We start from the raw sequence: 23066 nt of genomic DNA on the forward strand, positions 1-23066 counted from the left end.
CACTGATGGTAACTGGGCAGTTTGTACGTATGACTATGCATGTAAAATTGCCCCCCCAGAACCCATCCCACCCCACAAACCTCACCCTGAGTTCATAATGCCCTCTCTTACAGTGATATAAAAAGTTCAATTATACATAACCCTCCACAGAGGCTCGCTCTCTCTCTCCTTTCTCTTTCCTCCCCGAACCGGCATTTGGGATAAATTTCACTTCAGTCAGTAGTGCACAGCTAACGCAGGACTAATGCACAGCAAAAAGTGTAGTTATTTCAGACTTTAAATCCCACGAAAGTGTGTTACTTTATCGCACGCCATGTTAACCAACCTTCATTTCTGTTTACTCCGCCCAAACTCCTCCCTCTCAAATAATTTTAAATTTGTATATGCATTTCGTGATGCGGTATTTATCGCATGTGTTATGGTATTATCGCCATAATTTGGTCCCACCTCAACGGAGTCATCGACTCCAGAAAAGTTTCACATGCAATTGATAGTGGTATTTGATCAATATGTAAATTGAAGTCACCAAGCAAGTACTATATTTTTTGCAGCATTTAAATCACTGTTGACTAATAATTCAATTAGAGATTACATGTTATAGGCCAATAAGTCTGGTAGAAAATATGTCAGACATACAATAAAAATGAAATATATTAAAAGCATGTGAAATCAAAACTGCTACTTCAAATGGTGACTCATTGGTTACTTTGACAAGAGTTAGGTTTAAAGATCTTTTAAATACGATCTTTAGCCCTCCACTCCACCTACCAAAGCATGACTGAAAAATAACTGAATAGTCTTAAGAGGAAATTTGATTCAACAATACATGATCCATATGTCAGCCATGTATGTTTCTGTTAAACAAGCACAATCTGGCTTTTGGTCATGAAGCAGATCAATAGTGATAGGAATTTTTACTGACATCGATTGAACATTCAACAGCATAAAAGACAACTTCAAATGTGTTGATAACACGATAGCACCAGATAGTTCAATAGGCTTTAATTAACAAAGCCTTTCTCTAGCATGAGGAAAAACTAAAGAGGTTAGGGCTGTTCCTCTTGAAGAAGACGGCTGAGGGGGGGATATGAAAGGGATTGAATGTAAATCTGTTATGCTCTGACAATGAAAAGACAACATGAAGTTAGCAAGTAGCTCATTTAAAACAAATCAGCAAAACATTTTTCACTCAACGCATAATTAAGCTCTAGAATTCATTGCCAGAGAATATGGTTTCGGCAGTTAGTATAACTGGGTTTAAAAAAGGTTTGGATAAGTTCCTAGAGGAGAAGTCCATAAACTGCTATTAATCAGTAAGGAATAGTAGCTTGGGATCTATTTAGTGTTTGGGTACTTGCCCAACTACTTGTGTCTTGGATTGGCCACTGTTGGAAACAGGATGCTGGGCTTGATGGACCCTTGGTCTGACCCAGTATGGCATGTCTTATGTTCTTATGTAAGATTTCTTGATAGCGGTCTCAAACTCTATACCCCCAGATAACTTGGATAAGCTCCTCAGAGGCCATAGTGCAACAGACAATCCTAAGAAAATGACTATTAAAGGATGTCATCTAAAACTGACCTGATATCAGTTCAGTGTCCCATGCACTTCAGATGCACATAAAGGGGTGAGCACCTTTTGTGGTATACACCTTTGTGTGACAAAGATGTGCGCTGTGAGTTTCCCTAAAAGGTTGCACTTATTGATAATGTCAGGACAGGGGTGGACAGCTGGAAGGGAGTCCTGGTAGTTGTATCTGCACAGAAGGGGTTGAAAGAGCTCAGATGGTAGGAGGGCAGCCGGTTGACACACAACAACACAGGTCAGAATAGAACGGGTAAATGCCAATCGTTTATTTACTCTTTCAAATAATACAACAACTAGGGGACAGTTCATAAAGTTAGTAAGTAGCACATTTAAAACAAATTGGAGAAAAAAATTTTTTTCACTCAGTGCTTATTTCAGCTCTGGAATTCATTGCTGGAAGATGTAGTCAAGGCAGGTAGCGTAGGTAGGTTTAAAAAAGGTTTGGCCAAGTTCTTGAAGGAGAAGTCCATAAACTGTTATTAATCGGATAGACCTGGGAAAAGCCACTACTTATTCCTGGGCTTTAGCAGCATGGGATCTACCTACTGTTTGAGATCTTGCCATGTACTTGTGACCTGGATTGGCCACTGCTGGAAACAGAATACTGGGCTTGATTGGACCCTTGGTCTGATCCAATATGGCAATTCATTTGTTCTTATGAGAAGGAAATTGCAGATGAGTGGAAGGACTAAAGTAAAACTACCAGTTTTATTTATATTTCACTTCACTGATTAAAAATCAAACATAATACATATAATGATGCAATAGAGAAAACTTGAACTAGGGAATGTTTATGTGCTTATTTGTCATACACAGAAATAAAGATCAACAGACATGTTGTAGGTGTGGGTTTTTTTTTTTTTGACCAGCACTGTTTGTGTCTAGTGATCAGGAGCTGTAGAATTTTCTTTTATTTATAGAGTTGTAGTCCCATTCAGTTGTACTCCCATTCAGAGGGGGGGCTTCCCAGTCTTTTGCATCGAGTGTCACATGTATGATTTTTTACCCACCGGTGAGAAGTTGTACATGTGCATGCGATGCAAAGAGCTCCTGGCTCTCAGAGAACGAGTCCGATCTCTGGAAGCAAGAGTGGCAGACCTGGAGGAGTTGAGGCAGACAGAGAGGTATATAGATGAGACCTTCAGGGACATACGGTAGTAGTCAAGTCCCAACTTCAGACTGGCAGCCCTGGTGCTGCCTTGGAGGAAGAAGGTCTCATGATGGGAGAGCACCAACCAGGTGTAGCAGGAAAGGATCCTGTAGCAAGGACCTGCTCTCTAGGTGATGCATTGTCCTTTCGCACTGAGGATATCTCCCCAAGGCCTACTGCCCAGGAGGGAAGGGTTAGGTCGGCCGTCATAGTTGGTGATTTGATTATTAGGAATGTAGATAGCTGGGTGGCTGGTGGGTGTGAGGATCGCCTGGTAACATGCTTACCTGGTGCGAAGGTGGCAGACCTCACGCGTCACCTAGAAAGGATTTTAGACAGTGCTGGGGAGGAGCCGGCTGGCGTGGTACATGTGGGCACCAACGACATAGGAAAATGTGGGAGGGAAGTTCTGGAAGCCAAATTTAGGCTCTTAGGTAGAAAGCTTAAATCCAGAACCTCCAGGGTAGCATTCTCTGAAATGCTCCCTGTTCCACGCGCAGGTCACCAGAGGCAGGCAGAGCTCCGGAGTCTCAATGCGTGGATGAGACGATGGTGCAAGGAAGAGGGATTCAGTTTTGTTAGGAACTGGGGAACCTTTTGGGGAAGGGGGAGTCTCTTCCGAAGGGATGGGCTCCGCCTTAACCAGGGTGGAACCAGACTGCTGGCGCTAACCTTCATAAAGGAGTAAGAGCAGCTTTTAAACTAGAACAAAGGGGAAAGCCGACAGTCGCTCGGCAGCACATGGTTCGGAGAGAGGTATCTTTAAAGGATACTAATGATGCATTAGAATTAGGGCATCCCGACAGTGAGGTTCCAATAATTAGAAAAGCAGTCCAAGTGCCTGTAACTAAAAACTCACCTGAGCTAAAAAATTCAAACTTATCCCTATCAATTAAAAAGCAGAATGAAAATACAAACAAAAAACAAACTTTGAAATGTTTGTATGCTAATGCCAGAAGTCTAAGAAGTAAGATGGGAGAATTAGAAAGTATAGCAGTGAATGATGACATAGACTTAATTGGCATCTCAGAGACATGGTGTAGAGAGGATAACCAATGGGACAGTGCTATACCGGGGTACAAATTATATCGCAATGACAGAGAGGAGCACTCGGGAGGAGGTGTGGCGCTTTATGTCCGGGATGGCATAGAGTCCAACAGAATAAACATCCTGCATGAGACTATATACAAAATTGAATATTTATGGGTAGAAATCCCTTGTGTGTCGGGGAAGACTATAGTGATAGGGGTATACTACCGTCCACCTGGTCAAGATGATGAGACGGACAGTGAAATGCTAAGAGAAATTAGGGAAGCTAACCAAATTGGTAGTGCAGTAATAATGGGAGACTTCAATTACCCCAATATTGACTGGGTAAATGTATCATCAGGTCACGCTAGAGAGATAACATTCCTGGATGGAATAAATGATAGCTTTATGGAGCAATTGGTTCAGGAACTGACGAGAGAGGGAGCAATTTTAGATCTAATTCTCAGTGAAGCACAGGACTTGGTGAGAGAGGTAACGGTGGTGGGGCCGCTTGGCAATAGTGATCATAATATGATCAAATTTGATTTAATGACTGGAAGAGGAGCAGTGTGCAAATCCACAGCTCTCGTGCTAAACTTTCAAAAGGGAAACTTTGATAAAATGAGAAAAATTGTTAGAAAAAAATTGAAAGGAGCAGCTACAAAAGTAAAAAATTTCCAAGAGGCGTGGTCATTGTTAAAAAATACCATTATAGAAGCACAGTCCAGATGTATTCCACACATTAAGAAAGGTGGAAAGAAGGCAAAACGATTACCGGCATGGTTAAAAGGGGAGGTGAAAGAAGCTATTTTAGCCAAAAGATCTTCATTCAAAAATTGGAAGAAGGATCCAACAGAAGAAAATAGGATAAAGCATAAACATTGGCAAGTTAAATGTAAAACATTGATAAGACAGGCTAAGAGAGAATTTGAAAAGAAGTTGGCTGTAGAGGCAAAAACTCACAGTAAAAACTTTTTAAAATATATCCGAAGCAGAAAGCCTGTGAGGGAGTCAGTTGGACCGTTAGATGATCGAGGGGTTAAAGGGGCTCTTAGAGAAGATAAGGCCATCGCGGAAAGATTAAATGATTTCTTTGCTTCAGTGTTTTCTGAAGAGGATGTTGGGGACGTACCTGTAATGGAGAAGGTTTTCATGGGTAAAGATTCAAATGGACTGAATCAAATCACGGTGAACCTAGAAGATGTGGTAGGCCTGATTGGCAAACTGAAGAGTAGTAAATCACCCGGACCGGATGGTATACACCCCAGAGTTCTGAAGGAACTAAAAAATGAAATTTCAGACTTATTAGTAAAAATTTGTAACTTATCATTAAAATCATCCATTGTACCTGAAGACTGGAGGATAGCAAATGTAACCCCAATATTTAAAAAGGGCTCCAGGGGCGAACCAGGAAACTACAGACCAGTTAGCCAGACTTCAGTGCCAGGAAAAATAGTGGAAAGTGTTCTAAATATCAGAATCACAGAACATATAGAAAGACATGGTTTAATGGAACAAAGTCATCATGGCTTTACCCAGGGCAAGTCTTGCCTCACAAACCTGCTTCACTTTTTTGAAGGAGTTAATAAACATGTGGATAAAGGTGAACCGGTAGATATAGTATACTTGGATTTTCAGAAGGCGTTTGACAAAGTTCCTCATGAGAGGCTTCTAGGAAAAGTAAAAAGTCATGGGATAGGTGGCGATGTCCTTTCATGGATTGCAAACTGGCTAAAAGACAGGAAACAGAGAGTAGGATTAAATGGACAATTTTCTCAGTGGAAGGGAGTGGACAGTGGAGTGCCTCAGGGATCTGTATTGGGACCCTTACTTTTCAATATATTTATAAATGATCTGGAAAGAAATACGACGAGTGAGATAATCAAATTTGCAGATGACACAAAATTGTTCAGAGTAGTTAAATCACAAGCAGATTGTGATAAATTGCAGGAAGACCTTGTGAGACTGGAAAATTGGGCATCCAAATGGCAGATGAAATTTAATGTGGATAAGTGCAAGGCGATGCATATAAGGAAAAATAACCCATGCTATAATTACACAATGTTGGGTTTCATTTTAGGTGCTACAACCCAAGAAAGAGATCTAGGCGTCATAGTGGATAACACATTGAAATCATCGGTTCAGTGTGCTGCGGCAGTCAAAAAAGCAAACAGAATGTTGGGAATTATTAGAAAGGGAATGATGAATAAAACGGAAAATGTCATAATGCCTCTGTATTGCTCCATGGTGAGACCGCACCTTGAATACTGTGTACAATTCTGGTCGCCGCATCTCAAAAAAGATATAATTGCGATGGAGAAGGTACACAGAAGGGCTACCAAAATGATAAGGGGAATGGAACAACTTCCCTATGAGGAAAGACTAAAGAGGTTAGGACTTTTCAGCTTGGAGAAGAGACGACTGAGGGGGGATATGATAGAGGTGTTTAAAATCATGAGAGGTCTAGAACGGATAGATGTGAATCTGTTATTTACTCTTTTGGATAGTAGAAAGACTAGGGGGCACTCCATGAAGTTAGCATGGGGCACATTTAAAACTAATCGGAGAAAGTTCTTTTTTACTCAACGCACAATTAAACTCTGGAATTTGTTACCAGAGGATGTGGTTAGTGCAGTTAGTATAGCTGTGTTTAAAAAAGGATTGGATAAGTTCTTGGAGGAGAAGTCCATTACCTGCTATTACGTTCACTTAGGGGCGGATTTTAAGAGCCCTGCTCGCCTAAATCCGCCCAAATCCGGGCGGATTTAGGCGAGCAGGGCCCTGCGCGCCGGTGAGCCTATTTTACATAGGCCTATTGGTGCGCGCAGAGCTCCGGGACTCGCGTAAGTCCCGGGGTTTTCGGAGGGGGGCGTGTCTGGGGCGTGTTGGGGGCGGGGCCGAGCGCCGCTCCGTTTTCGGGGCGTGTCGGCAGCGTTTTGGGGACGGGCCCGGGGGCATGGTTACGGCCCGGGGCGGTCCGGGGGCGTGGCCGCGCCCTCCATACCCGCCCCCAGGTCGCGGCCCGGCGCGCTAACGGCCCACTGGCGCGCGGGGATTTATGCCTCCCTCCGGGAGGCGTAAATCCCCCGACAAAGGTAAGGATGGGGTTTAGACAGGGCCGGGCGGGTGGGTTAGGTAGGGGAAGGGAAGGGGAAGGTGAGGGGAGGGCAAAAGAAAGTTCCCTCCGAGGCCGCTCCGATTTCGGAGCGGCCTCGGAGGGAACGGAGGTAGGCTGCGCGGCTCGGCGCGCGCCGACTATACAGAATCCATAGCCTTGCGCGCGCCGATCCCAGATTTTAGCGGATATGCGCGGCTCCGCGCGTATCTACTAAAATCCAGCGTACTTTTGCTTGCGCCTGATGCGCCAGCAAAAGTAGGCCAAATCGCGCGGTTTGAAAATCTACCCCATAGAGCAGAGCTTTCCAAAGTGTGTGTCGGGACACATTAGTGTGTCGCCTGTAGTGTGGAGGTGTGTCGCCTGGTCCACAGGGCTGGCGGAAGCAGGGAACTATAGCAGGAAGATCGGCGGGCAGTGGTGGAGCTTACATCACCACGGTCCGAAGAAAAGGGTCACGTTCACTCCTCCTCCTTCCTGCCTGTGCAGCCCTGGCAGAAAAACATTGCCGGAGCCGCGTGGGCAGGAAGGAGGAGGAGCATCTGCTGCGTACAGAAGAAGAGCAGCATTAATGGGCCGTTGTGGATCCCACGTCGCGACGGCCCGAGAAGAGGAGGAAACCCGATAGCAGAGCCGCTGCAGATCCCACGTCGCGGCAGCCCGAGAAGAGGAGGAAACCCGATAGCAGGGCCGCTGCAGATCCCATGTCACGGCCAGGGAAGATCAGGGCCTCTGAAGAGCCCATCCTTCGGCAACCCGTGCAGAGGGACAGCATGTGCCAGTGAGAGCCTGTGCTTGAGCAAGAGAGCATATAGGAGTGAGAGAGCCTGAGTGTGTGAGAGTGAGACAGCATGTGCACGAGAGAGACAGTATGTATATATGTATGAGAGAGAGGCATGTGAGAGTGAGAGCTGTGGATGTGTGAGATTGCATGTGAGTGAGAGCCTGTGTGTGTGAGAATGTGTGAGATAGCGTGTGAGAATGAGAACCTGATTGTGTGTTTGAGGGAAGACAGATGGAGAGAAAAGAAATAGAAAAAAAGACCCTGTAAAAGGAATTGGCAAAAAAACAAGAAAGGAAAGGTGGAAAAAAAAGCCTGTGACCAACCGATTAGAAAACTAAGATCAGACAGCAAAGGTAAAAAAAAAATTACTTTTTAGTGATTGGCACATGTAATCTTTGGGAATGTGCAAGAGTAGCACTTTCTCTATGCCGATCTCACAATGTACAAGATCAGCATGGAGGAAGTGGAAGCCTGCAAATATTTATTATGAGATAGGTTGTGTTGTGAAACATTTTATTTATGTATATATTTAAGGAAACATACATAAATTGTTGAAATACATTTTGTTCGTTTAACCTTTAACTTCTGGTTTGCTGGTAGACTGAATTACTGTGTCACGAAATTATGTTTGTCTAAAAAGTGTGTCACCAACATGAAAAGTTTGGAAAGCTCTGCCATAGAGAATAGCCACTGACATTAGCAATGGTAACATGGAATAGACTTAGTTTTTGTGTACTTGCCAGGTTCTTATGGCCTGGTTTGGCCACTGTTGGAAACAGGATGCTGGGCTTGATGGACCCTTGGTCTGACCCAGTATGGCATTTTCTTATGTTCTTATGTATCACAAAGTCTCCATGGTCATTGTTTTTTAGTGCTAGCAAGGAAGCAGGCTCTCTGGTATAGGAGGTCTAAAATAGGTCACAGATGATGATGGTAGTTTGGAAGGGTTACAGCTGGTAGTGGAAAAGTGGAGGATAGGAGAAAGGGAAAAGGAAAATGAAGAAATGTGGCAAACGTCAAGGCAGTGCGATCTTCATTCTTAGCCTGCAGACATGCTTTTACTGTCTGCCATTTCTATAGAGTTTTGTGTGGCAAAATAACCCTTTTACAAAATTGCCCGCTCGATGTGCAGGTAAACATATGTGTGTAAGTTTTACCCTCCGTGAGCAGAGGTGTTCCTGGGGGTGGAGTTAGGGAGGGCTTGGGTTTAGCATACGTTTGTGTTTTTGAAAGTATGGGTGTAAATTTTCCTGATAAATGTCCACCTTCATGATAGCAGGAGTTAATTGGATGTGGATGAAACTTTGGTGGGATAATTTTGAAAACAAATGTATATGTGGTAGTCTGGATTGGTCTGGCATGGACAATAATGAATGTGAAATTTAAACTTACCGTATTTTCCGGCGTATAAGACGACCCCCCCTTTTTATACACATTTTTAAGAAAAAAATAATTTTACACTCAAACAGGAGCAACCCTATCTATGAAAGGGCAACACTACAAATACCGTATATCAGGCCCTAAAAACCAATACACCTCTTATTAGGAAAACAGAACTAGCAAGCAGCTAGAGATCCCCACACAGAAATAATTGTAAAACTATACTAATAAGCAGAATAAATGTTTCAAAATAGCTATGAACAGAATAACATCCAACAATTAAAACTCATAAAAACTATTAAACATTCTCCAAACACCAATAAAATATTTAAAAAAAGCAGACATATCACATAATATTAAATAATTAAAATGGCAGTCAATCAAGAAAAATAAACTTAAAGCCACTTTACTTACCCCCTCCAGCAGCTCTCCTATTCCTCTTCCTCTTCCTCTTCCTTAGGGCCCATGTCTCTCACACACACACACCATACCAGTCATGTCCCCATGACCAGTTTCTGTCTCTCACACACCAATCATTTTCCAAACAGTCTTTGACACACACACCAGACACCTTCCTGAACAGTTTCTCTCATGCCATACACACACACAGGCTTCCCAATCCCGTGTTCTGCTTACCGTACATATACGGGCTTCTCTGTCTCACACACACACACCAGTCTCTCTCTCATTTCCATGCTTGCTCTCCACGTGCACAGGCTTCTCATTCCCTGAATCACATTCTTTCTCTCACATTCACACACACCAGTCTCTCTCACACACACCGTCACCTTATCAACCAGTCTCTCTCTCATGCACGCACACACACAAAGCCCTCCCACTCCCATGCTCTCTCTCACATAATCAGGCTTCTTACTCCCATGCTCTCTCTCACATAATCAGGCTTCTTACTCCCATGCTGTCTCTCACATAATCAGGCTTCTCACTCCCATGCTTTTTCTCTCTCTCTCTCTCACACTCACATACACATGAGCTCTCTGACCAGTTTCTGTCAAGCACACACAAACTCTCAATCAAATGCATGCTCTCACTTACACACAGGCTGGCTGGCTGCTTCTCTCTCTCTCTCTCTCTCACTCACTTCCTCTCCCCTCCCCCCCCCCCCCCCCCCCCGAGCACAAATGGTAGCTGCTGCAGCCTCCTCCTCCAGCCCCCGCAGGCCAAGAAAGAAGAATCCCATCGGCCGCGGGAGGCTCATGCTGCTGTCTCCTTTCCCTATTATCAGCTGCTTCGATTGCTCCGGGGCCGATGCTGCTGTCGCCGCTGCTATTTTTTCATGCAGCACAGCTCTTTCTCCTTCCCGCGCACCACTTCCTGTTCCGGGTCAGAGGGGAGGAGAAGAAAAGGCCAGCCGCGGATGCCACAGCTTTTTTTTTTTTGCACCGCTGCCATTCCCGCTGGGCTTGAACATGCTGATAGCCCAGCGGCAATGGCAGCAGGGAAGGAAGAGCAGCGGGAGAGACCGGGAGCACGCGACACACCGGTGAGAAGCGCTGCCCTATAAGACGATACCCGGCGTATAAGACGACCCCCGACTTCTGAGAAGATTTTCAGGGGTTAAAAAGTCGTCTTATACGCAGGAAAATACGGTATCTATTCATTTCCTCTTCTTTTCATCCTGCTGGACCAGGCCAGTCCAAAACCCATCCAGGGAGGCTGCGGCTTGGAAGGCAAGTTCAGAAAATTAACAGCGAGTACGTTGCTGCCCACTCTGAAGGTGTTTGGCCTAATTGTGCCTTTGGTATGTAGGGATTATCTTATTCCTGGGTTACTTATTATGGAGTTAAGTTGTTTTGGCTGCACCAGGTTTGGTTGTGGTGGTGATTTGGAATCCATAACAAAACCATTGCCTTCAGTTATCTTAGCTTTGACATTGAATATTGAACAACTGAAGGCTGCACCAGGCTCCTGTAACAGGAAATTGTATAAACATCATGAGATCATTATATTAGAAAAGCACACGTATCACAACCGTGAGAAGATTGTAGAAAATGAAGAAGCTGTGATCATCTGGGATGTTCCTGTTCCAACAGATAAAAAGCTCACTGCAAGAAAACTAGTTATTGTAGTAAATGAGGAAAAACACATGAACAGCATTGTTGATAGAAATGTCAGTAGCAAGGGACTAGTCTGTGGATCATGTGGAAAGAGAGAAGATCCTCAAGTATCAAATGATGCAATCAGAGACCAAGAAAATGTGACAGTAAAATACAGAGAAATAGTCCCAATTGTATTAGATGCCACTGGCCTGATTAAAAAAAGTTTTCAGGTGCATCTAGACCTTTTGCTTGTACATATTACATCTTATGAACTCAGTATGAAACTTACTTGTAAACCAAGGTATGCTGAGTATAATCTTAGTCTCTAAGATTATACTCAGCATACCTTGGTTTACAAGTAAGTTTCATACCTCTCAAGATATGTGAAAAATCTACCCATTTGGAGGCATTACCCCATCTGAGGTCCGCTTTGAGCTTTTATTTCTCTGTCTCCTAATACTGTGAGGAGGACATAACACACTTGTCTGGGTTGGTCTGGTAGGATTAAAGGAAAGGAAATTAATAGGAAGTTTAAATTTCGCCTTTTCATGGGTAAAGCACTGCATGGAAATACCTTTTAAAGTTACTCTCTATCAGGCTGATACAGTACAGTGCACTCAGGTGGAGCGCACTGTTAATCCGCGATTGGACACGCGTTTTGGATGCGCTAGCTTTACCCCTTATTCAGTAAGGGGTAATACCCCTTATTCAGTAAGGGGTAATAGCAAGTCAAAAACGCGCGTCCAACCCCCCCCCCGAACCTAATATCGCCCGCAACATGCAAATACATATTGATGGCCCTATTAGGTATTCCCGCGCAATTCAGAAAGCAAAATGTGCAGCCAAGCCACACATTTTACTTTCAGCAATTAGCACCCTCCGACTTAATATCATGGCGATATTAAGTCGGAGGTCCCGAAAATTAAAAAAAAGTTTAAAAAAATAAATAAATTTGAAATCGGCCTGCAGCTCGTGGGTTGAAAACTGGATGCTCAGTTTTGCCGGCGTCCGGTTTCCGAACCTGTGGCTGTCAGCGGGCTCGAGAACCGACGCCGGCAAAATTGAGCGTCGGCTGTCAAACCCGCTGACAGCCGCCGCTCCTGTCCAAAAAGAGGTGCTAGGGACGCACTAGTGTCCCTAGCGCCTCTTATTACCGCCGGCCCTAATTTAAACATTTTAGTTTACTGAATCGCGCGCACAGGACACTGGCCTATGCGTGCGCCGGGAGAGCGGGCGCTCGCCCGCTCTCCTGCGAACATTACTGTATCGGCCTGTATGTATGTATAGCAGTGTGCTGCCTGCCTGAGACCCTAATAATTGCATGACATGTTCCAGCTTGCTTAGATTCCTAACAGTAAGTGTTGGTAAAATGGAGAAACCTTTTATATGCCTATGCATTTGGGGCTGGCTCCGGGTACTGCTGCCCATTGTCACGTAGGAGATATGGGTTTGATTCCCCAGTTCAGGCTTCTGAACACTAATCTGGCCAAGGAAAGGTGCATGAGAAAACTGCTGAGCCAGGAAAAAAAATGAAGTCATAACAAAAATACGGTGACCTCCATGACTATTTTTCTTTAAGCAATATTTTATGATTTTGTATGTTTTTAAATTTTTTGTTTTTTATGACTTGTCATTGCATTGTTTTGTGATCTGTGCATGTTCTGGTTGTACAACGCTTTGGACAGTTCTTTCAGAACTGGGAGAGCAGTCAATAAGAGATTTTAAATAAACTGATTTATCTAAGCTTTTTAAATTATTACTTTGCTATGCTAATCTTGGCCTCCTTTCAGAGAGGAGCTTGGGGAGAGTGGTTAGCTTGCTACTCGTCTTATCTCTGTGCTTTTGCTGCAACCATTTCTAGACAGACAGATCCACCAGGCAAGCTGCTGATAAACTCTGCCACAGCCCCTTCCTGAGACTTTATTTCTAGAACGTGGAAAACAGGACGTCCCTGGGGGGTGCAGGAGGGAGGGCAGCTCATGACATCAGAGATAAGCATCCACGCGGTGTCTGTTTACATTACAGTTTTCTCTCATCAGAGTGACTCAACTGGCCTGTGAGCTGTCAGTCAAGCATCCCATATGGGGCTATGGTGAAGAGCACTTGGCTCCTCTTAAGAGTGCAAGCTTCTCCAGCGCTGGACACAGCAGAGGAGGACTTCAGCACGTGTCACTGACTAACACTTTGAGGAAAAGGTAAGCCATTGCTTGCAGACTTTTTTTTACAGACGATGCTGATGTTATTTATATTCACTTAGTGTGTGACTTGAATTATAGGAAGCATCGCCTTTAATTGCACTGTGAGCCTGGAGATATGAAAATCCTTCTTAAAATGACATTAGTCCTAACTTGGACAATAAACATATTCTCATACAATTGTTTTTTATGGAACTCTTTTTTTTTTTTTCTTTTCTTTTCTACATTTGGTGTTTGTGTATGCTGATGTTTATATATTTTTATAAACCAGGGTGCTCTACAACAAATTTTGTACAGGTATGACGAGGCCCTATGCTAGAGAGCTTGATAATCTAAATGGGCACATGGGACTTGTCCAAGATCATAATGAGCATTATGGCACAGAACCAGTTTTAGTGCGCAGATTTGGAAAAAGGGAAAGACATACAGGACTGGGCACTTTTTAAAAAATTAAATAGAGTAAAAACTTTGAGGATTGTTTGAGAAAGGAAAAAAAGAATTGTGTTAAATAGATCTATATCCGGTTTGAACCTGAAGCATTAACTGAAGATCATGGAGGAGTCCCCTGATGGTGAACAACATTTTGAAGGGGAATACAATTAAAGAGCAGAATGGGAGGTAGGCTTAGAATCAGAAAGCCAAGATTTAAGCCCTGCTTTACGTTGATGGAAAAGCTAGTTGTGATGAATTACTAGATATGCATTTGTAACATCAAAAACCAGGTGTGACAGCAGTTTATTTAAACAAAAAAAAGTGTAACCTGCTAATCTATATTTCTCAGCAAGTAACAATAATTATTCATAGTAAATATTGACAAAATGTAAAATACCAATAAGACAGTTGGGCTGGAGATGGATGGATACCCTCCAGTGAGTGACTTGGTACTGTTCTGTGCTTGAATTTATGCAGTTACTTTCTCCTTTTGAGGATGGTATGTATTTTAGTTTAGCGACGAATCACTCAATTGAAACAGACTTGAAAATAATAACAACTTGCCTAGCGCCAGCAGTGTACACCACGTGACACCAGAGCATTCTTATGGTTCCACCATCTCTTCTCCGAGAGCTTACAATTTGAGTTTGAGCAAGTGAAGGTTGCGACGTGCTGATGGTTACACACTGATCAATGCGGGTGTGTGTGTGTGTGTGTGTTTCCATGTTCCCAGAGGTTTGCGCATTAACAGCAGCAGATCTTGGCTGTCTGACCGTACGTTTCCCGGCCGTTTTTGCCTGTGTTTTACAGTTCCTATACTGTGCGTAATCAGAAATAGGGGGCCAGTATTACTTCTGTAAAGTGAGCAGTCCTCACGGAGGTTAAGACTTTGTAAAGGCAGCGCAGTCCCATCTGCCCCATGCCAGTGGAGTGTGGTGTTTCACAGGGTTAGGGTCTTTGACATTTTTTTTTTATTGTTTCTAAAATAATTGTAGAGTACGGAAAGGTGCAGACATGCCCAAATTCAAAGGATCGCTTTTACAGCAAATTCTCTTTTTCCCAAATGGCAAGAGAGATTCTGTGTCCAGCATATAAAAGGTCCATATGGGTGAGATATGGAATAAACAGCAGTCTCATCCCTAGCACTTTGTGCTCTATTCTAGTGGTAAATGTAAGCAATAGCTTGTAGCAGCAGCATAGAGGAGTGCAAGGTTTTGTTTTGGCCTGTTGATTTCACTCCTTGTCTGCCAAGATAGTTTGTTCAGTACGAGGGTTCTTCTCTCCAGTCTTGGAGGATCAGAAACAGGTCTGTTTTTCAGGATAACTCATCTGTGTAAACCAACCTCATTCTTAGAGCCTAGGTATAGAAATGTCTTGTGTTTGAAAAAAAATAGATTGATTCTTTTTAAATGCTCTTTGGTAGTATTTATTATATATTTTAGGGGAGTTTGGAAGTAACCAGGAGCCTTGGAGGCAAGCAAGCCTCCTCTCTGTTGTTCCAGAGAAGCTTATAAGAGCAGGGATTGAGATGGGAGCTGTTTTGTTGGTTGCTGATTAAAAAACACAAAACAAAAAAAAAAAAAAACTGTCTCCATATTTATTAGAAAGTCAATGTCCAGCCCAGCCAGACAAGTCTCGGAACTTCTAGGCTAACACCATCATTACATTGTGATGTGACCAGGGAACCCAGACCATGTAAAGTCTGAGTTACAGATAGGGAGAGACCAATGATTAATGACCTGAGAAAGGAGAGAGGGAAAAAACCTGTGAAATGTAGAGATCAGAGAAACTACAGACTGAATCTTTTAGGGTTTATTTCTAATCATAAGAAAGTTAATTAAAATAAAGTCATTTTGGGAATACATCCTCTTCTGCTCCCCCTGGATCACTGTCAGTCTTTCCTACTCTGTTATGATGTCATGATGATGACACAATGGCTGCCTATAAAGGGCTAAGTAAGGAGAGAGCAGCAGCATTTCATAGGAGGACTGCGAGCAGTGAGCATCTCTGCAGGGGAATGAAAAATCTGCCCCTTCTGGGACTGAACTACAAGCAAAAGATGAAAGAGAGGAGCACAGTAAGACCACCCTCAAGCAAAGTAAAAATTCTTACCCCTTCCCTACCTTGTCAGTCCTCAGTTTCTTTCTTCCCTTGTTGTCCTTATCTTAGTCTCCTTTAAACTTCCCATCAGCTCGCCTTTTTCCCATCTTCCTCCTCTTCCCTACCTTCTGTTCTTCATAATCTCCATTCCTTTCCCCTCTCATTTTCTCCCTTTCCCTTCAGTCTCCTTTATTTCTCATGTTCTTTGCCCCTTCTCCTTCCACTACCCATTTTCTCCTGTTTGCCATCCCCGTTTCTCCCCCCCCATACTGCCATTTTGCATCCCCTTTACCCTTTCCGAATCCTCCTATCATCCCCTATCCTTCTACTTCGCACCCCGTTCTCCTCTTGATGGGTGTTAAGGTTTTTACATTTTTTTATACCTTTTTGTTTTCTCAGAACCACCTTGTCTCTTTTCTCTTTTCTTCTCTTATTCCTTTTCCCTCTCCCCTTCCTGTCTCTAATTCTCCTCTTTCATCCTTTGTAAACTTCTAATTTTCTATGACCCTCTCTTCCTCCTTTTTCCCCTTGTCCCTCCTTTTGCCATCTGCTCCCTTCTTCTTCTCCTCTATATCCTTTTGCTCTCCCCTTCTTCTCTTCTTCCTCCATTTGCCTCTTTTGCTTTCTTGCCTTCCTCTTACCCTCTTTTCCCATTTCCCTTTTTTCCTTTCTTGATTCCAGTTTCCTTCTCCTCTTTGCATTCTCAACTACTTTTACCTCCCCATCCTTTTCTCCCATTATTTTTCTTCCTTTCTTCCTCCTTTCCCCTTCCTCTCTACCCTCCCTACCATCTCCTCCCTCTTCTGCTTGTACTCCTTTGTTTCCCCTACCTCTTTTCTTCCTTTGTCCCCTTCGTCCCTTTATTTTTTGTCCACTCCTTCTCCCTTTCTATCTCTTACCCCGGCCTCTTCATCCCTTTACACTCTGTCTTCTCTTCATTGTCTCTCTTGGTTTCCATTTCCACTTTTCTTTCCATTTTCATCCCTTCTACATTCCTTACCCTTTCTACTTTCTGCTCCCCCTCTCTCTTCCCTTTCATGTCTTTTCCCTTTCCTCTTCCTTGTCTCTCTCTCTTTCACATCTCCCGTTCCCACTTCATTTTTACTCTTCCTCTTTTCCTCTCCCATGTGCTCCTTTCTTTCTGCCCTAATTTTCTTGTCACGTCTCTCCTCTATATCATTCCTCAACTCCACCACGGCTCAGTGCCCTTCACCTGTTTTCGCTCTCTCCCTAACAGTGGAGACGGTTGAAGCACAGGGTGATGTAACTGTAGTGGCCCATATATGAAGGATCTTTGAAGCCTTCATCTCCATTGACATATATTGCTCTGGATAAATATTTTGGAGGTTGAAGGGGAATATTTGAAACAGTAATTATATTGTTATTGTTTAAAAAAATTTCTAGTCTGTTAGGCAATATAACTTGTTTTAAGCGGATTATGTCATATAAAACATCTTATATGCTTATATGCAAGTGTCTTAGAGATATTGTGGGGCACAAAATGAAGCTGAGTGAAGAACACTTAACTCTTTTTTATATTCTGTAACTTTGAAAGGGGCATGGGGGATTTCTCTTTGCCCTTGAGGTCCAATATGGCTGCTCTCAGAGGAATGGCAGTAGATGTGCTTAAAGAAAATAGAAAAATCAGTTAAAAAATTATAAGTTTAGGATGGTACAGTTAGATTATTTCACCTTGCCATGTATATATTTTTTAAATAATATACAGCTCGTAACAGGTGGTGCCAATTTTTTTTTTTTAAGATGTTTGACTTTCATCATGCGTTAGAGCCAATTAGGAACAGGAATGTAAGGGTCAGTCCAAAGGCTCTAGAAAGTACCTGACAGATCTCAAAGAATAGATTCATTTCTTGATGCCCACTTCCAGCAATAAGTGGTGGCTTTCTCACATCTACCTGGCTAGTAATGTTTTATGAACCTTTTCTCCAGGAACTTGTCCAGATCTTTTATTTTTTATTTTTTTGTAACTTGTGTTTATTGTTTTTTCATTATTTATTTTATTTATTTATTTAAAATCTTTTCTATACCGTCGCTAAGTTATATACCATCGCAACGGTTTACATGTAGGCACATATTTAATGTAAGTAAAAGTGTACTATAGTACATTCTAACAGGTTCCGTCAAAGGTTCGGTTACAATATATCATTAGACAAAATAATTTTTAGAGAAGTGGGTCATGACCGAGTGTACTGAAAGTACTTTTACGGGTAAATTTATTCTACATAGTGTTATCAATATGCTAGCTGTGATGTGGGGTTCATAGACTACTCTACTGTATTGTCATAAGTACTGTGTGTCGGTGTTTATCTGCTTATTCCTGAATAATTTCTATTCTCCCGTCTCCTTGTATGCCTGTTTAAAAAGCCATGTTTTTAAACTTTTCTTAAATGCCTTGAGATCACTTTGTAATCTGATCTCTGGAGGCATTGTGTTCCAAATTGTGGGTCCTGCTAATGATAAGGCCCTTTCCCTCACTTGGGTTAGTCTTGCTGTTTTAACTGAAGGGATGGTTAGGAGTGCTTTATTTGCTGATCGAAGATTTCTGTGTGGGACGTGTACCCGTAATGCTGTGTTTAGCCAGTCTGATTTCTCATCATGAATTAGTTTGTCAGAAGAGAGAATTTCCAAGCTCATGTTGCAGGTGGAGTCCTTGCGCTCTCTATCTTGACCCAAGGTCTGGGATTATTTATTGGTCCTGGGTTCAATGGCTTCGATGATCGATCTAGTTCCGTGGGCCTTTGCTCATATGCGTCCTCTTCAATCAGCCTTGCTCTCCCGATGGAATCCCCTCTCTCACAGAAATTTCATCATCTTCTGCCCCTGAAGGACGAGGCGCACTCCAGTCTTCTTTGGTGGCTTTCGCCACACAATTTGCGCCAGGGGATGGATTTGGAGATTCCCTGTTGGATAGTGGTGACCACCGATGCCAGTCTCACCGGCTGGGGAGCTGTTTGTCGAGGGATGGCAGTCCAGGGACAATGGACCAGCACGGAGGCCTTCTGGTTGATCAATCGCTTGGAAACCAGAGCGGTTCGGTTAGCGCTCCAAGCCTTCCTCCTGGTTGTACAGGGCAGGTCTGTGGGAATTCTCTCCGACAATGCCACAATTGTAGCTTACATCAATCGCCAGGGAGGAACCCAGAGCCGTCCAGTGGGGATGGAGGCTCGGCTCTTAATCACCTGGGTGGAGAGGCACCTGTACCGGATAACGGCCTCTCACATTGTCAGGGTGGATAATGTTCAAGCGGATTTTCTCAGCCACCACCAGCTAGATCCAGGGGAGTGGGAGCTCGCTGACGACGCGTTTCAGCTCCTGTGCGACTGCTGGTCCAGGCCTGCCATGGACCTAATGGCGACGTTTCGCAATACCAAGGCTCCCCGGTTCTACAGCTGTCGGAGGGAGCCAGGAGCAGAAGGGGTAGACTCTCTGGTCCTTCCATGGCCAAAAGACATTCTGTTGTATGTCTTTCCACCGTGGCCGTTGGTCGGCAAGATTCTACGCCACATCGAGGTCCACTCAGGCAGGGTGATTCTCGTGGCACCGGAGTGGCCGAGGTGCCCGTGGTTTGCGGACCCCCTGAATCTGGCAATGGACGGTCTGCTGCGGTTTCGTGCGTCTCTCACTATTCTGCGTCAGGGTCCCGTTTGTTTCGGAGAGGTGGAATGCTTTTGTCTAGTGGCATGTCTTTTGAACGGAGTAGGTTGAGGAGTAAGGGTTACTCGCAGTGGTGGCCATGCTCTTAACATTCCTGTAAAGCTTCTATCTCCAGGTCATACGTTCGAGTTTGGGGAGTGTTTGAGTCTTGGTGTCTTGCTCACAAGGTACATCCGGATAGGGCTTCAATCCCGGATATTTTGGAATTTTTACAGGCAGGGTTAGCCAAGGGGTTGGCGTTCAATTCCCTGTGGGTTCAGGTAGCAGCTCTTGGCTGTTTCCGTGGAAAGGTGCAGGGAGTTGCACTAGCCTCTCATGTGGACGTGGCTCATTTTCTGAGAGGAGCTAAGCATCTATGTCCCCTGGTCCGGAGTCCCTGCCCCTTGTGGAAGTTGAACTTGGTCCTTCGCGCCCTTTGTGGTGCTCCTTTCAAGCCAATGAAACGAGCAACCCTGAAGGATCCGACCTTAAAGGTCGTTTTCCTTGTAGCAATTTCTTCCGCGAGGCGGTTGTCCAAGCTTCAGGCCTTATCTTGCAGGGAGCCTTTCTTACGGATTTCGGAAGCAGGAGTTTCCTTGAGGACAGTTCCCGCCTTTCTCCCGAAAGTGGTGTACTCTTTTCACTTGAACCAGTCAGTGGAGCTCCCTTCCTTTGCGGGTCTAGATTCATCTACTCCGGAGTCTAGGGAGTTGCGCAAGTTGGATGTAAAGAGGGTGCTGTTATGCTGCCTGGAGGTTACGAACAGTTTCTATCTCTCGGACCATCTCTTCATTCTGTGGAATGGACCCAGGAAGGGTCAGAAGGCTTCCAGGGCTACGATCGCTCGCTGGTTAAAGGAGACGATTGTTTCGGCGTACCTGGTTCAGGGTTGTCCAATTCAGTCTGGTCTTAAGGCACACTCTACTCTCTCGCAAGCAGGTTCGTGGGCGGAATGTCAACAGGTGTCTCCACAGGAAATTTGTAGGGCGGCTACCTGGAAGTCTCCGCATACTTTCGCAAGGCATTATCGACTTGATGTCTGGGCTCCAGAGCCCAGCTCCTTTGGAGCTAGTGTTCTCTGAGCGGGAGTCTCTCAGTCCCACCCTGGTTAGGAAAGCTTTGGTACATCCCAGCTGTCCTAGACTGATCCGGGTACGAACAGGGAAAGGAAAATTTGGTTCTTACCTGCTAATTTTCATTCATGTAGTTCCATGGATCAGTCCAGACGCCCGCCCAGGAGAAAACATAGAGTCAGCTCAGTCGGTAATTAGTTGCAAGTAATTTTTCGCTGCTCCCTTTTTCAAGGTCAGGATATGGGCATGGTTGAATTCATTGTTTCATGTTTCTCCACTCCCTCTGCTCTTAGCGGGGAGGTTGTTGTTGAGTGAAAATTATAAGTTCTGGTTGGTTATTCTGCTTGGGTACAGTGTAATACTGGCAGACTCTAGGTGGCACCTCAGGTATAGGATGGAGTCCGCAAAATCTTCTCTGTCTCCATCTGCTGGAGGGGAGGCAAAACCAGCTGTCCTGGACTGATCCGTGGTACTACAAGAACGAAAATTAGCAGGTAAGAACTAATTTTCCTATTGCTGTTACCCATTTGCCCCTTTACCTTGCCTTACGCTATTCATGCCACTTTTAGTGCCATGTTAACATTGCCTTGAAGCACTACCATGCCTTCATGTTTTTGATAAAGTATAACAATCAATTAGGCTCTATTACACTACGTGTATTCCGGGTACCCCACTTGTAAACAAAATATTAAATAATCGGTACATCTGATCGTCTATTCTAAATTAATTGAAGACTAGCTACTATGTATTTGTAGGACCGCTCCTCACAGGGTCATGGTATTTTTACCAGACTCTATCTTGTGGTATTTGGTCCATTTTACTTTATATTTTTTAGGATATTTTTTCCATTTTTTTCACCACATTTTCAATATGTATTAAAACTTTTATCAAAAAACTGATGAAACCTTCAAACACAGTCCAATATGAAAGTTGTCACTTTTGCTTAATTCCAGAAAACGCTGTATTCTGCAAGAGTACTTATCTGCATCACCCAACACAATCGCGTTTCGGATCCCCTCCCTTGAGGTCCTGCTTCAGGGGATAAACATTTCCATATTTCTTCTGTGACAAAAATAACCAGTTAGCAAAGTTCGATAGCTACATTCAATCCTTGTATTTTTGTAGCCGCGATCCCAACGTGGATCGCCGTTGTTCCACGTTGGGAACAATGGCGATCCACGCTCCTCACCATGAACCTGTGAGGAGCGGTCCTACAAATACATAGTAGCTAGTCTTCAATTAATTTAGAATAGACGATCAGGTGTACCGATTATTTAATATTTTGTTTACAAGTGGGGTACCCGGAATATACGTAGTGTAATAGAGTCTAATTGATTGTTATACTTTATCAAAAACATGAAGGCATGGTAGTGCTTCAAGGCAATGTTAACATGGCACTAAAAGTGGCATGAATAGCGTAAGGCAAGGTTTCATCAGTTTTTTGATAAAAGTTTTAATACATATTGAAAATGTGGTGAAAAAAATGGGAAAAAATATCCTAAAAAATATAAAGTAAAATGGACCAAATACCACAAGATAGAGTCTGGTAAAAATACCATGACCCTGTGAGGAGCGGTCCTACAAATACATAGTAGCTAGTCTTCAATTAATTTAGAATAGACGATCAGGTGTACCGATTATTTAATATTTTGATAAAGTATACCCATCAGTTTAATTAGAATTGAGAAAACCCCAATTTCAGAGCCCAAAATAGCTGCAGTTCTTCTCCTCCCCCAGAGACTTTAATGGTAAACGAACAGAACAAATACACTTTTTTTTTTTAGTTTTAAAATAATGAACCAAATAGAGGTGCCCTATGAAACAAATGAACAAATTTAAACCTTATTTTTTCCTCTGCTCATCCTGAGTTGTGACATTGGGAATAAAGGGGATGTGGCCTAGTGGTTAGAGCAATAAATTTTGTGTCAGAAGAAATTCTGGGGCCAAAATTTATTCCGGCCGGATTACAAAGTAAGATGGATAAACTTAGGTGGCTGCACTATTGACCATAACCAGCTATATAAAGATAACCAGATTACTTTATATGGCTAAATTTAGGAGAGCTCTTTTTGGGTGCGATCAGAGTTAGCCAGATAAGTTATCCGGCTAACTCTGAATATTAGAGTTAGCTATAGAACTTAGCCGGCTGACTTAATTCCTCCCAGAAATGGCCCTGGAACACCCCTACATTATCCAGCTCATTTAGTTTAGCCGGATAAGTACCCAAAATATTCAAAAGCGGATAACTGGGTAAATAAATAAGCATGGGTGTAGCTTGCTTATTGTGGCAGTTACTACCCCTAACTAATTAAGCTAGATATTTCACTTAGATGCAGCTCCAACACTGCTCTCTACTTTAATAGAGGGGGGGGGGGGAAGGGAAATAGAACCAAAAGGTTACTAAGAGCCAAGAGTAACAGATAAGTATGAGAGAGAAAAAAAAAGTGCGAAGCTTGCTGGGCAGACTGGATGGGCCATTTGGTCTTCTTCTGCCGTCATTTCTGTTTCTATG

The 23066-nt window shown here is 43.5% G+C and overlaps 1 protein-coding gene across 4 annotated transcripts in view; it reads left to right on the top strand.

Moving 5' to 3' along the window:
- The window catches only part of MTRR (5-methyltetrahydrofolate-homocysteine methyltransferase reductase), a 233773-nt gene that overhangs the window by 8347 nt on the left and 202360 nt on the right, over positions 1–23066 (top strand). For 2 of the 4 annotated variants that reach the window (XM_029590020.1, XM_029590018.1), the window contains exon 2: positions 13143–13298. Coding sequence is in view for 1 of the 4 variants with exons in the window: in XM_029590017.1 (XP_029445877.1) it covers positions 15748–15828 (81 nt within the window). In the remaining 3 variants the exon portion in view is untranslated. Of the gene's footprint in view, positions 1–13128; positions 13299–15716; positions 15829–23066 lie in introns of those variants that run through there. The other 2 variants (XM_029590021.1, XM_029590017.1) reach the window with 2 other exon arrangements.

Source organism: Rhinatrema bivittatum, chromosome 2 (genome assembly GCF_901001135.1).
Source record: "Rhinatrema bivittatum chromosome 2, aRhiBiv1.1, whole genome shotgun sequence".
In the NCBI taxonomy this organism is placed as follows: domain Eukaryota; kingdom Metazoa; phylum Chordata; class Amphibia; order Gymnophiona; family Rhinatrematidae; genus Rhinatrema; species Rhinatrema bivittatum.